Source organism: Gastrolobium bilobum, unplaced genomic scaffold (assembly GCF_033153095.1).
Source record: "Gastrolobium bilobum isolate Gb01-03AN ecotype WA unplaced genomic scaffold, APGP_CSIRO_Gbil_v1 utg909, whole genome shotgun sequence".
NCBI lineage: Eukaryota > Viridiplantae > Streptophyta > Magnoliopsida > Fabales > Fabaceae > Gastrolobium > Gastrolobium bilobum.
This window is the reverse complement of record NW_026895707.1, coordinates 532,111-543,332: the sequence shown is the minus strand read 5'-3', so window position 1 is coordinate 543,332 and position 11,222 is coordinate 532,111. Positions and strand designations below refer to the sequence as shown.

The window sequence follows — 11,222 nt, the reverse complement described above, 5'->3', positions numbered from 1 at the left end:
ATAGTAAGGAGACATCACGGAAGATAAAAGAAAAAATAATTAATCTTAATCAATTAGATTCAATTTTAATTAGTGGAGATATTTATTATTGTGCTTTTGATGTATTCTACTAATTTTATTTAATTAATCAAAAATCACCTTTATGAATGGGGACATAAGGATGCGAAGAAAAGTATTTAAAAAAACATGAAAAATATAAGATATTCCTTATAAAAGTTTAGACATGCATAACTCAACATAACATACACATTAAAGTCTTTAAACAAGTTATTCTAATAATGACGCACTCATTAAAAAACTGGCTTATCTCATTTTAATTTTCTAAACGTGAATTTAAATGCTAACCTATACACCATATAACTCAATAATAAGGACGTTATCATATCATATCATATAATAAAGAATTCTTAACTAAGGATTAAAAACAGCCGGTACTAACAGGTGTTAAAGAAAAGTAAATTAAGGTAAGTATTGAGTCAAATTAGAATAGGGATAATAAGTAATTGAACAGAAACGTCACAGCAAATGAATGGGAATACTAAAATCATAATTAAGTCAGGATCTTCAAAAAAACAGATACAATCTATTAAAATGGTAACAAAATGAGAGACCTTGCGCATGTGACTGGTAATGTAAAAAAATGTTATATATAATATAGTAAAGAGAAGAATGGTGGCTCACTGGCCACAACAGAAGTTAGAATAAGCTTCTCCCCACCAACTTGAAAACAGAGGGGAACAAGGTTAACTGTTAAAAGAGTTTGGTTTTCATCAACATCACGGTTAAATGTAAAAAAAATATATATATATATAAATAAAGCAGCTGAAAAAATGTTAATCGTCAAGATCAAGATCGACCCCTATGCGATTTTTTAAAATGGTTTTGGCATCTAAAGGAGATTTGCACTTGCACTGAAGCTCCTTGAACCTATCAACATCAAAGTTATACCTCTTGTGAAGCTTCCTCTGCCTTGAAAGAAAGAGCCTCTTGAGGAAGTCTTGGTAAGTAGGGTCTCTGGAAGTGAATAAAAAGTAGGCATAGCCAATGACTAAGCCAGTAGATGTTGTAAAAAATGCAATTGGTTCCATAACATCCCATGAGAATTCCCAGAATGTTAGCCTGAAGAATAACCCAACAGTAACTACACCAAACCCCAGTCCAGACCACAGGATGCGCCTCACCTGCTTATGCGCCAACACATCAATTTCTTCCTTCTTCTCCATCAGCATCCTTAACTCCTCTCTCACTGGATCATTCTCAGCAGTCAGTGCCAATGGAACAGCTCTTCTAACCAGATCCACCACCTGATCAATCACAATAAAGGAATCAGCATTCAGTTACTGACAATTACACTTGATTCTAATCTGACTACGGGATCACCCTCTTCACCATCACAAAGGCCCTGAGCCTCTTTGTTTTCAATAGCTTCCACACAAGTCTAACCACCAAGGGCAAGGCTAGCTAGAGTTAAAATTCATGAAAACATTAAGAAAATTTTGGGAATTTCAAATTCATTTCCTAGTAGTTCAGCATTCTTTGCCAGGCTGCGGACAACTGGTACCAAACTGTATATACATAAGTAATACTGTCAAGTCTTGAAATTTGAGAATTCTAATTTAACCTAGTTTTCCTCTCAAATATGAAAAGAAAAAGGATGTATCGGCATCAAAACTAAGAAAAGAAAATAAGGTGCATATATAGTGAGCGAGTGAAAACAGCAACGGAATAGTCAAATAAGATGCATAGATTAAGACACTGACTGTGTGAAGATCCTGAAAAATGATATAGAGAATGGAATATTCAAAAAAAAAAAAGTGTCTTCTGTAGTTCTGTTCATGTTTTAGAAGAATGAAAACAGATAATGGAATAATAAAAAAAATTGTATTCCGTAGTTCTTCCTTAGTACTAATAAGAGTCATATCGAATGGAGAGATTCTAACATCTACGGTCCCAAATATAGCCCAACAGAAGTGAAGTGAAGTGAAGTGAAATGCAGGTTAATACACTTTTATATCTGTCACGCTTTATGTGAGCCCCACAAGTCCAAATTGTACTCTTAGGTTAGGCCAACCATTTAAGGAAACAAGTAAAAAGGACAAGAGGGACCAATAAAAAAAGTTAACACTCGCCTTATCAGGATGCAGATAGACCTTGTCCCGGAAGAGGAGAATAACACCAGCCTCATCCAGAACCTTGGCAAATGCTGTAGCCTCCTCAGGATTCCTGGCAACACCCATGCTCTCACACGCTTCAAGAAGCTCACAGTAGGGAATGACTTCCTTCCCATCCATACCAAGCTTCTTCTTGAGGGATTCCACATTCACCAATCTCATAAGCTTCTTAGCTTCAGAGAAGGAGATGGATTCTTCTTCTTTTCCATTACCATTGGTGACGCCGCCATTCCCAGATGAATTAGAGTTGCCACCAGCAGGCGTTGAAACAAAAGTTGAGGAAGACACACCCCTCTTGATCTGGTTCAGCACAGTAACTGATAAACATGCCACCCCTCCTCTCCTTCCACCGCATTCCACAGCAAAATCCCTCAAGCCCAACAAAATGGGATCAAAAGGATGAAGCTTTCCCCCATTACCATGGATTCCATTAAAAGTAGCAGATACCCTTTGCCCCAATGATCCAACACCGCCACCAGCACACCACCATCTACTCCACATTTTGAAAACCCACCAAAAAATTACCAAAACTTTATGCGCAAAAACACAAAAATCAGCCAAAATAAACACAACCCATCTTTTCCTTTCTCCTCTTGTATCTTCAAGAACTACGAATCATGGAGACTGATGCACAAAGTTAACAACTTTAAAATAAAAAAAAGGAAAACGTGTACATTTATTATTGCTAAAAAATAAAAGAGGAAACGAGGAAATAAAGGCAAAGACAGCGGATAAGGAAAAAGAGTAAAGCAAAAACCAAATTTGGGAAACCAAACCCAAACCATGCGCAGCAAAAAATAAGGTAAACACGTTGACGAAGCTACCATTCTCACAACCACAAGTGAATACCTACGGAACCATTACACACAAAACGGACACGGACAAGTTTTAAAATATTATAACACTCCTCCTAACATTTACAATTTAACTACAAAATATAACTACCAAAAAAAAAAAAAACTACAAAATATAAAATTAAAATAAAAATATATATTTTTTGAGACCGATGTAAAATTAAAAAATTAAAACTAAATCTTAATTATTGATTTTATTAATTTAATAATTATAATTTATTAAAAATTAATAATTATTTAATAAATAAATTATAATTATTAGAATCATAAAAAAATAAACGGTTAAATTTTAATATTTTTTTTTTTAGTTTAACACAGAATCAAGCCCCAATTTTAAAAATTAGTATTAATAAAATATTGTCATTTATGCTGCTAGAAATATGCAAAGGTTAAGGGTGGTAGTGCGGTGCGTGGGTCAGGTCGGGTCAGGTTTTAGTCCGACTCGACCCAACTTGGTTTTTATAGGTCAGGTATCTTGACCCGACCCGCTTTAATTTGATCTAAGTCAGGTCTGACTTGGTTTGAATTTTGTTGAACTAGTTCAGAACTGGATCGGATCTGACCTGACTTGGTTTCTGAAGTGGATCTGACTTGGTTTCTGAAGTGAGTCAAATCTGACCTGACCCATTTTTGACTTGGTTTCCTCACAAAATTTCATCGAAATTTCTACCTTGCAAATGACGAGAATTTCGTCACAAAATTATTTTTTCGTCGGAATACTTTTTGTCGAAAAGCAACGAAATTTTTTCTCTAATGAAAATTGTTACAAAAATAAATTTTCTATCGAATTTAGTTTCCGTCAAAAGTTTTGACGAAAATGATTTCTTCCATCAAATGTTTTAAACGAAAAAAAAAAAATTTCAAAAATTTTGACGGAATGTTTTTCGTTCAAAATTTCGATAGGAATGTGTTCTGACGAAAATTTCAATGGAAATTGTTTCGAAAAAAATGTTTCATTCAAAACTTTCGATGAAATTTAGATTCTCTAAAGAATTTTGACAGAATATTTTTTTCGTCAAAATTTTTTATCGAATTTTTTTTTTTACAGAAATGTGTTCCGTAGAAATTTTTGATGGAAATATTTTTTATCAAAAAACTTAACGAAAATATTTAGTTGAAAATTTTCGATGGAAATGTATTTCGCTAAAAATTTCGACGAAATTTTTTTTTGTCAAAAAGGTTAACGAAAATTTTTTCGTCGAAAACTTTCGCCAAAATTTGAAATCTGTAAAGAATTTTGATGAAATTTTTTTCCGTCAAATTTTTTTGATGGAAATGTGTTTCGTCCAAATTTTCGATGGAAATTGTTTTGAGGGAAATGTTTCATTCGAAACTTTCGACGAAATTTAGATTCTCTAAATAATTTTGACAGAATATTTTTTCCGTCAAAATTTTTATCGAAATATTTTTTGTCAAAAATTTTTACGAAATTATTTTACAGAAATGTGTTTCGTTGAAAATTTTGATGGAAATAATTTTTATCAAAAAACTTGACAAAATATTTAATCGAAAATTTTCGATAGAAATGTGTTTTGTTAAAAATTGCGACGAAATTTTTTTTTGTTAAAAAGTTTAATGAAAATGTTTCCATTGAAAACTTTTGCCGAAATTCGAAATCTGTAAAGAATTTTGATGAAACTTTTTTTCTGTCAAAAAATTTCGATGGAAATGTGTTTCGTCGAAATTTTTGATGAATATATTTTTTTGCGAAATATTTTGACGAAATTTAGATTCCGTAAAAAAAATTGACAAAAAAAATATTTCGTCAAATTTTTTTATGGAAATATTTTTAGTCACAAATTTTGATGAAAATATTTTTCGTCAAAAAATTTTGAGAAAATTTTTTGTAGAAATATTTTTCTTAAAAAAATTTGATGTAATTGTTTTACGTTAAAACTTTTCTTTTAATGTAATTGTGATTTTCTTTTTTTTTTCACATAATTGGTATGGGTCAAGTTTTGAGTCAATAAATCAGTATTAAAACAAGTCAGGTCTAAAACTGACCCAAATAAAAGTGAGTCAGTATTTAAACCAGTTCAAAAAATATAAATATTCATGAGTCAGGTCAAGGTCGGATCAAGAGCAACAAATGAACTAATTTTTTTGCATAGGTGGTCGAAACGGAAAGGATGTCGATTTTGGGGTGTTGTACTTATCCTGGCAACTAATACCATATGGACGCGGCTTTTCATTTTTCTCGTTGAAAATAACAATCATATAATAATACTTTCTTTTTTATACATATTTTTATTGATTTTTAGATAGAGCACCACCTAAGCATCGGAGAGCAAATCAATTGCAAACCAAAGTTGAATTCCAAGCTGCAATGTTCGTTCTCATCTTTCATGTTCGAATTTATAATTTATTTATCATACGCATAACGTGATGTATGCTATCTAAATATAATGTATAAGTGAACAAGCACATAACGTCTGGATAGACAAATATGTCACATGTTTGAATCTTATAAGTCAAGATACTATTCTATGCGTAATGCGTGCATAGAATAGAGCAGCACATATACACGAGGTTCACTTGCTGTGTTTTGCTTTTGTAAGAGTTTTGACCAAACCCTTGGCGATCTTCCAGAACCAAAATATGTTCATTATTGCCAACACAGGAGGCACCACAAGCAAGCTGTAAAAACCCAAAGGAAAGATCCCCTTCACCTGAAATTTACAAAATAGAGTTTTGATTTAGTGGCAACATGACAGCAGGTGTACTGTAAAGGGTAAATTTCAAGAACTCGAGCATATGTTAACCTCATCAAAATGGGTCCACGCGTGGAAAAAAAGGAACATGAACAGGAAAATCCTTGCAACCTGCAACACGGTAGTAAATAATTAATTAACCATAAAATGTATAAAGGGATGAAATCACTCTGCATATAAAGCATATTAAGATCTGTACCTGGAACTACCAAGAAAAGTAGTTCCACACTTCCTTAGTTTTATTACAACCACTGGAACTGAGAAACATCAAAGTTCATTCACGGCAAAGTTTGAAATCCTTGCTTACATCTATTGTACATCAAAAGACTAAAAGTTTCTCCATCTGTTGTTAAAAAAGCAAATAGCTTCAGCATTTAAAGCATGTCATTTTTTAGGTGGATGACATAGACTTACCTATATCTTTATCATATTCTAGACAGTATAATTAACCTACCTAATTTAGTGGTGTTTGCTCTCTTGTACAAAAGCTCTAGTAAGCTACCCACTTGTGAATATTTTTATATTTTTTATTAATAAATAAAGCTTTGGTTTAAGTATTTTCATAATGCTTCATACTCATACATGCAATATTCAGTTTTTATTTTGTCAGAAACGTTTTAATTATCTTTGTTCTGAGTACGGCTCATCCAGAACCAGAGAGAAAATTAAAAAATGAAAGAACCAAAATAAAAATCATACATCGTCATAAGCAATTTCTTCAGATCATTACACAACTTATCATACACGCAGTATTCATACAGAGGAATTAGAGTTGAATCAAGAGTATAATAGACAGTACCAACCATCCGAAGAACAATGCAATACCATTCCCAATGTAAAGTTTGGTGTTCTTAAGACCAGCAATATCCAAGTACCTGTTAATTAATGTAATAAGTAATGTTGACAAAAGTACATGAAGGTAAATGAATTTCTGAACAACAGATTTACCATCTTAGATTTACAAAAGGAGTAGTGCTCTCGGAGAAAAGAACCATTAGTACGTAAATCTGAACTTGACCACTTAGCAGAGACAGTACTATAGAAAACATGGATAGCCCGTGGTGTAGAACCTAAATGTAAATTAATGAAGTAGGTTTACCACTTGCAAATCATATAACTTGGATATTGAGTTCAACATATCATGAAAGTAAAACAATGTGCAAAAATAAATAAATAAAAATCTGGTATCAAATAATGCATTGCAATATCATAAATGTATTAACAATAGCAAGAAAGCTTATATCTTTTCTACTTACATATTCCAAACCCCCTAAAGCTGGAAAATGCCAAAGAATCATCGCCAGATCAGTTAGAAAATAACCAACAGAAACCTGTAAAAAGAAACATAATGAAACAAAAGAGAATAAGTAAGCCAACTGCCATAAATAAATTACTAAGAGTTTTGGAACAAACAGAATCTTAATAATGCTTAACAGTAGTGTTGCTAATAAGATTGTTATGATACAAACAGCCAAATTTTGCTTATATCTTCGTCAACCCACCCCCAATACTGTATTTGATAAAGTTGATGATCTATTAATAACTAGATCGTCATTTGAATCCTCATCGAAGATATCTGATAAGATCAGGAGGTAGAAAGATGCAGATGATACAAAAAGGGCGTGAAATGTAGAGAATCCCCTGCATCACAAAATGGGTTAATACTTTTAAAAAAAATAAAAATTGATATAGTCAATGCAAACAGGAATATAATGCAAGGCATTTCACCGGTTATTCCATTCAATTTTCTCCGCACTGCTCAATTTGCCATATACCTTGAACAGCAGAGAACTCAAAATAGCAGTTGATGTATGAACCTTCAAGAAGGAACAAAAAGGTCAAGCTTCACAGTTACTAACAAAAAGTTCTCTAATACGATTGGTGTTTTTTTTTTTCAAGAATTATCCCCATTCAGATAAAACTGAACATATATTGGACCAAAAGAACAAATTGAAAGACAACAAAAATAGATTGTGTTCATACAAAACATAAAAAAAAAAAAAAAAACTAGAAGTTAATCCAATCTTAAATTATTTTTGGAGTAAAATAACTAAATAATAAGACTGAACTGAACCATACCAACTCAAACTGAAGAAGCCAATAGAGCAATTAACTTAGCTTCACAAGAAAAATATAAGGCTTCAAGTTCCTATTTGTGGTTTGGAGACAAGAGACATGTTACCAAATCTTAAGAAGCAACATTAAAATCAGATACAAATAATGAACAGTTGAGTTTACTTACAAGAAGACATGAGATGATGCCCGAGAAGATAGATGCCAGCCATAGGAGTTGTTTGCTTGAACCAATAGAAGAAGTCAATTCCATCATGTCCCCTTGTCCAAATTTGCTATATCAAACCAAACTGCATCAAAGACGTGACATGATATGCATAAGTGCCTGAGCTCAAATACAAAGATAGTAGGTGCACTCTTCTCTTAATGAAGAACTTAAACAAACAAAACATGGAAAGGAAGGACCTAATTATCTATTCTGACATTTATTGAAAACCCATTTCGTATGACTTTTGACACATTATGGCCCCCCATTTCACATACCCTGATTGACTAAATTTCTTGGAAAACAAACAGACCCTACCAGAAGAAGTACAAAATGGGACAATAAAACAAAAACAAAAGATATTTTTTTAAGCCCCTTATTTTTTAAAAAAAAAAAAAATTTTTTTTTTGGGTAAGGATCGTTTTACACTGGTGTAAGTTACACTCTCAATCTTATCCGTTGATTCCATTTATATCTAATGGCTCAAATTTTTTAGTAATGCGAGTCATTGGATACAAGTGGATCAATGCTCATGATTGAGTGTAAGACTTATAACTCTTACACCGGTGTAAGAATATCCTGTCTCATTTTTTTTTGTTATAAATAAATGATTTTTTTAAAATAAATTAATTAATTTCTATTTTTTAAAAATAAAATATATTATTAAAATATTTTGTTATAAAGTTCATCTAAACTTACTCTCAATATACAAGTGACCATTGTTTATCATTATGATTTATGAACGAAGAAGTTATTGAAGATGGGCACGCTGCACGTAATAGGCGGGTTCCTGATGTAGAATCTTCACCTGTTCACCCTTTTTCCTTGCTTTTATTCACTGATCTTGATTATTCAAGGATGTTTAGAGACAATGACCAAAATGTCACGTTTTGGCAAAAAAATTATCAAAATGCCATGCGAATAGTTAAATTTCTCAAACTGCCACGCGGCATAATTCGCTACACAGAGTAGCGAATTATGTATGTAAGTAATTCGCTACACAGTGTAGCGAAATATGCTACGTCAGAATGCACAGAACCAAAAAGTGCCATGTGTCAGAATGTTGAAATTCGCTACATAGGGTAGCGAATTTCAACAATTTTGACACATGGCACTTTTTGGTTCTGACGTGGCATATTTCGCTACATTGTGTAGCGAATTATTTGCATGCATAATTTGCTACACTGTGTAGCGAATTATGTCGCGTGGCAGTTTGCAAAATTTTACTGTTCGCGTGGCATTTTGATAATTTTTTTGCCAAAACGTGGCAAAATAGTCACTGTCCCGAATGTTCAGGGGCATTTAGATTGTTTTTTATTTTAATTTTTTTGAAAAAAAGTATTTCACAATTTAACATGTGTTTCAAACTTTGCAAAAAATAAAATAAAAGCCACAACAAAAATCAAAATACCACCTTAATAAGTTCAAGTAATCCCCTGTTTCATAAGTCAAATTTGAGCTTCTAGTCAGCCTGATTTGACTTGCTTTCATCCTTACTTACAAATATCCTCTAGTGTTGTTTCGATTGACCTTGCTTGTATTCCAGCAAACTTTGGTCCCAACTAACGATTCCCCAAAGGAGAAGAAAATATAATAAGGGGTATGAAACATTAAGCATTAGATATCATAGTTGCAGCACTTGAGTCTTAAAAGACTGAAGTAAATGCCAAGTTTGCTTTAAGTTATTTGATATTTTATTATCTGCTTTTAATATATTATCATCTAATCGTTTATTAAAGACTTGAATTAAATTTAATCTCATGATGAGTATGTATATACTATGCTATGTATTATATTTTTTAGAGTGGTATAATATTCTTAGCACATTAGAATTTCTCACTAATTTGATGACTCCTAATTTGGCGCTTCGTCTTAAGAGACTTATTTCTTCTAACTTGCATGTCAATAGGAGTGTAAATCAGTTGGACAAAGTTAAGTTTTAGCTTAAACAAGCCAAATTTATGAAAAATATTTTGAGCTTGGTTTAGTCCATTAGCCTAGTACAAGCTAAATTCTAGATTTGGCTTGAGCTTGGCTTAGATCATTTATAATTATAAAATGTATTTTTTCAAACTTATATACGTCCAAATGTTGACACTATAAATGCATCAAATTCTGTATTCCTTTGTCAGAGAAAAAACAATTATAGAACCCACTCATTCTACATGTAATTGCATCTTTCATGCTATCTAGCCGGAACAAAAGAAATAACATTTTAAATACATTCAATTATCCCATTAGAAATTCGATTCATGGGCTAGTTTGGAACCAATTCAAGATACATTAAAGTCGAGATTTCATGACAGAGGGAGGAAAGGAGAGACTAATAGTCAGAGAGTTTGTTTGTGAAACTATGACTGTGAGAATGCCAATAGACAACCCTAAAAAAATGGGTTAAAAAATAGGATTAATGATTCTGTGACATAAAAATTATATTATCTATTAAAATAATATATCAGGCCAGTTCACGGACTTTCAAGTCAAGCCTTATCATATTACACTTGGGCTTATTTGCTAAACAAGCTATTTTTAAAGCTTTTATTAACCAAGTCAAGCCAAGCTTAAAGTAAGCCAAGGCTTGAGCCCCTGACAAGCCATTCAGTCCATTTACACCCCTACCCACCATAAAATTAATCGACACTACTTTTTATTTGTTTCAATGAAGACAATCAACCCGTCAAAAGGTACTTCCCAATATATGCTTTCATTTTGTTAATAATAATTCTCCCTCGTGTGTGTGTGTATATATATATATATATATATGGAAAAAACTAGTCTTATGCCATAGGAGATAGGTTTATTTTCCTACAGAGACATCGATCCTTGAGCTTTTTTATTTTTTATTTTTTTTATTTTATAATTATGCGGGTCCCACCACGTGATTGTGAGAGTGGTAGGAGATATTTCTCTCCTATTGATGGAGATTAATAAAGCCCTATATATATATATATATAGATGGTTATATTTACAAACTCTTACACTCTTACAAATTACATTATGTACTCCCGAAAGTACACTAGATTACACTATGTACTTTCGGGAGTACATAATATAATTTGCAAATATTTGTATAAAAAGTTTGTAAATGAATTCTTCCCTTATATATACATATATATATATATACACAGACACACACACACACGAAAGAAACATCCTTTACAATTATGATACTCTTAAGACATATTTGGTGCATAGTATAGGGTAAAGC

General features: G+C 32.2%; 2 protein-coding genes across 3 annotated transcripts; both read right to left on the bottom strand.

Moving 5' to 3' along the window:
- Nucleotides 1-786: 786 nt before the first annotated feature.
- LOC133293427 (calcium uniporter protein 5, mitochondrial-like) lies at nucleotides 787-2,967 on the bottom strand. The gene is made up of 2 exons (XM_061491997.1): nucleotides 2,130-2,967; nucleotides 787-1,304 (listed from the first exon to the last, which is right to left on the bottom strand). The coding sequence occupies exons 1-2, from the start codon at nucleotides 2,670-2,672 to the stop codon at nucleotides 834-836; spliced, it is 1,014 nt and encodes a 337-aa protein (XP_061347981.1). The 5' UTR covers nucleotides 2,673-2,967; the 3' UTR covers nucleotides 787-833.
- Nucleotides 2,968-5,359: 2,392 nt separating this feature from the next.
- LOC133293261 (uncharacterized) lies at nucleotides 5,360-8,212 on the bottom strand. 2 transcript variants are annotated; one of them, XM_061491800.1, is made up of 8 exons: nucleotides 7,979-8,212; nucleotides 7,465-7,553; nucleotides 7,239-7,377; nucleotides 6,993-7,067; nucleotides 6,685-6,806; nucleotides 6,536-6,611; nucleotides 5,788-5,847; nucleotides 5,360-5,694 (listed from the first exon to the last, which is right to left on the bottom strand). In XM_061491800.1, the coding sequence occupies exons 1-8, from the start codon at nucleotides 8,063-8,065 to the stop codon at nucleotides 5,557-5,559; spliced, it is 786 nt and encodes a 261-aa protein (XP_061347784.1). In that variant the 5' UTR covers nucleotides 8,066-8,212; the 3' UTR covers nucleotides 5,360-5,556. The 2 variants fall into 2 exon arrangements, with proteins under 2 accessions (XP_061347784.1, XP_061347790.1); XM_061491806.1 differs by having other exon boundaries at nucleotides 5,567-5,694; nucleotides 6,540-6,611.
- Nucleotides 8,213-11,222: the final 3,010 nt, after the last annotated feature.

Coding starts and splice junctions, on each gene's coding strand:
- LOC133293427 (XM_061491997.1), bottom strand. CDS start 2,672: ATGTGGAGTAGATGGTGGTGTGCTGGTGGCGGTGTTGGATCATTGGGG. Junction 1,305..2,129: donor TCTATCTGCATCCTGATAAG/GCGAGTGTTAAC, acceptor GTGATTGATCAG/GTGGTGGATCTGGTTAGAAG.
- LOC133293261 (XM_061491800.1), bottom strand. CDS start 8,065: ATGATGGAATTGACTTCTTCTATTGGTTCAAGCAAACAACTCCTATGG. Junction 7,378..7,464: donor AAAATTGAATGGAATAACCG/GTGAAATGCCTT, acceptor TTTGTGATGCAG/GGGATTCTCTACATTTCACG. Junction 6,807..6,992: donor CTTTAGGGGGTTTGGAATAT/GTAAGTAGAAAA, acceptor ATTTACATTTAG/GTTCTACACCACGGGCTATC.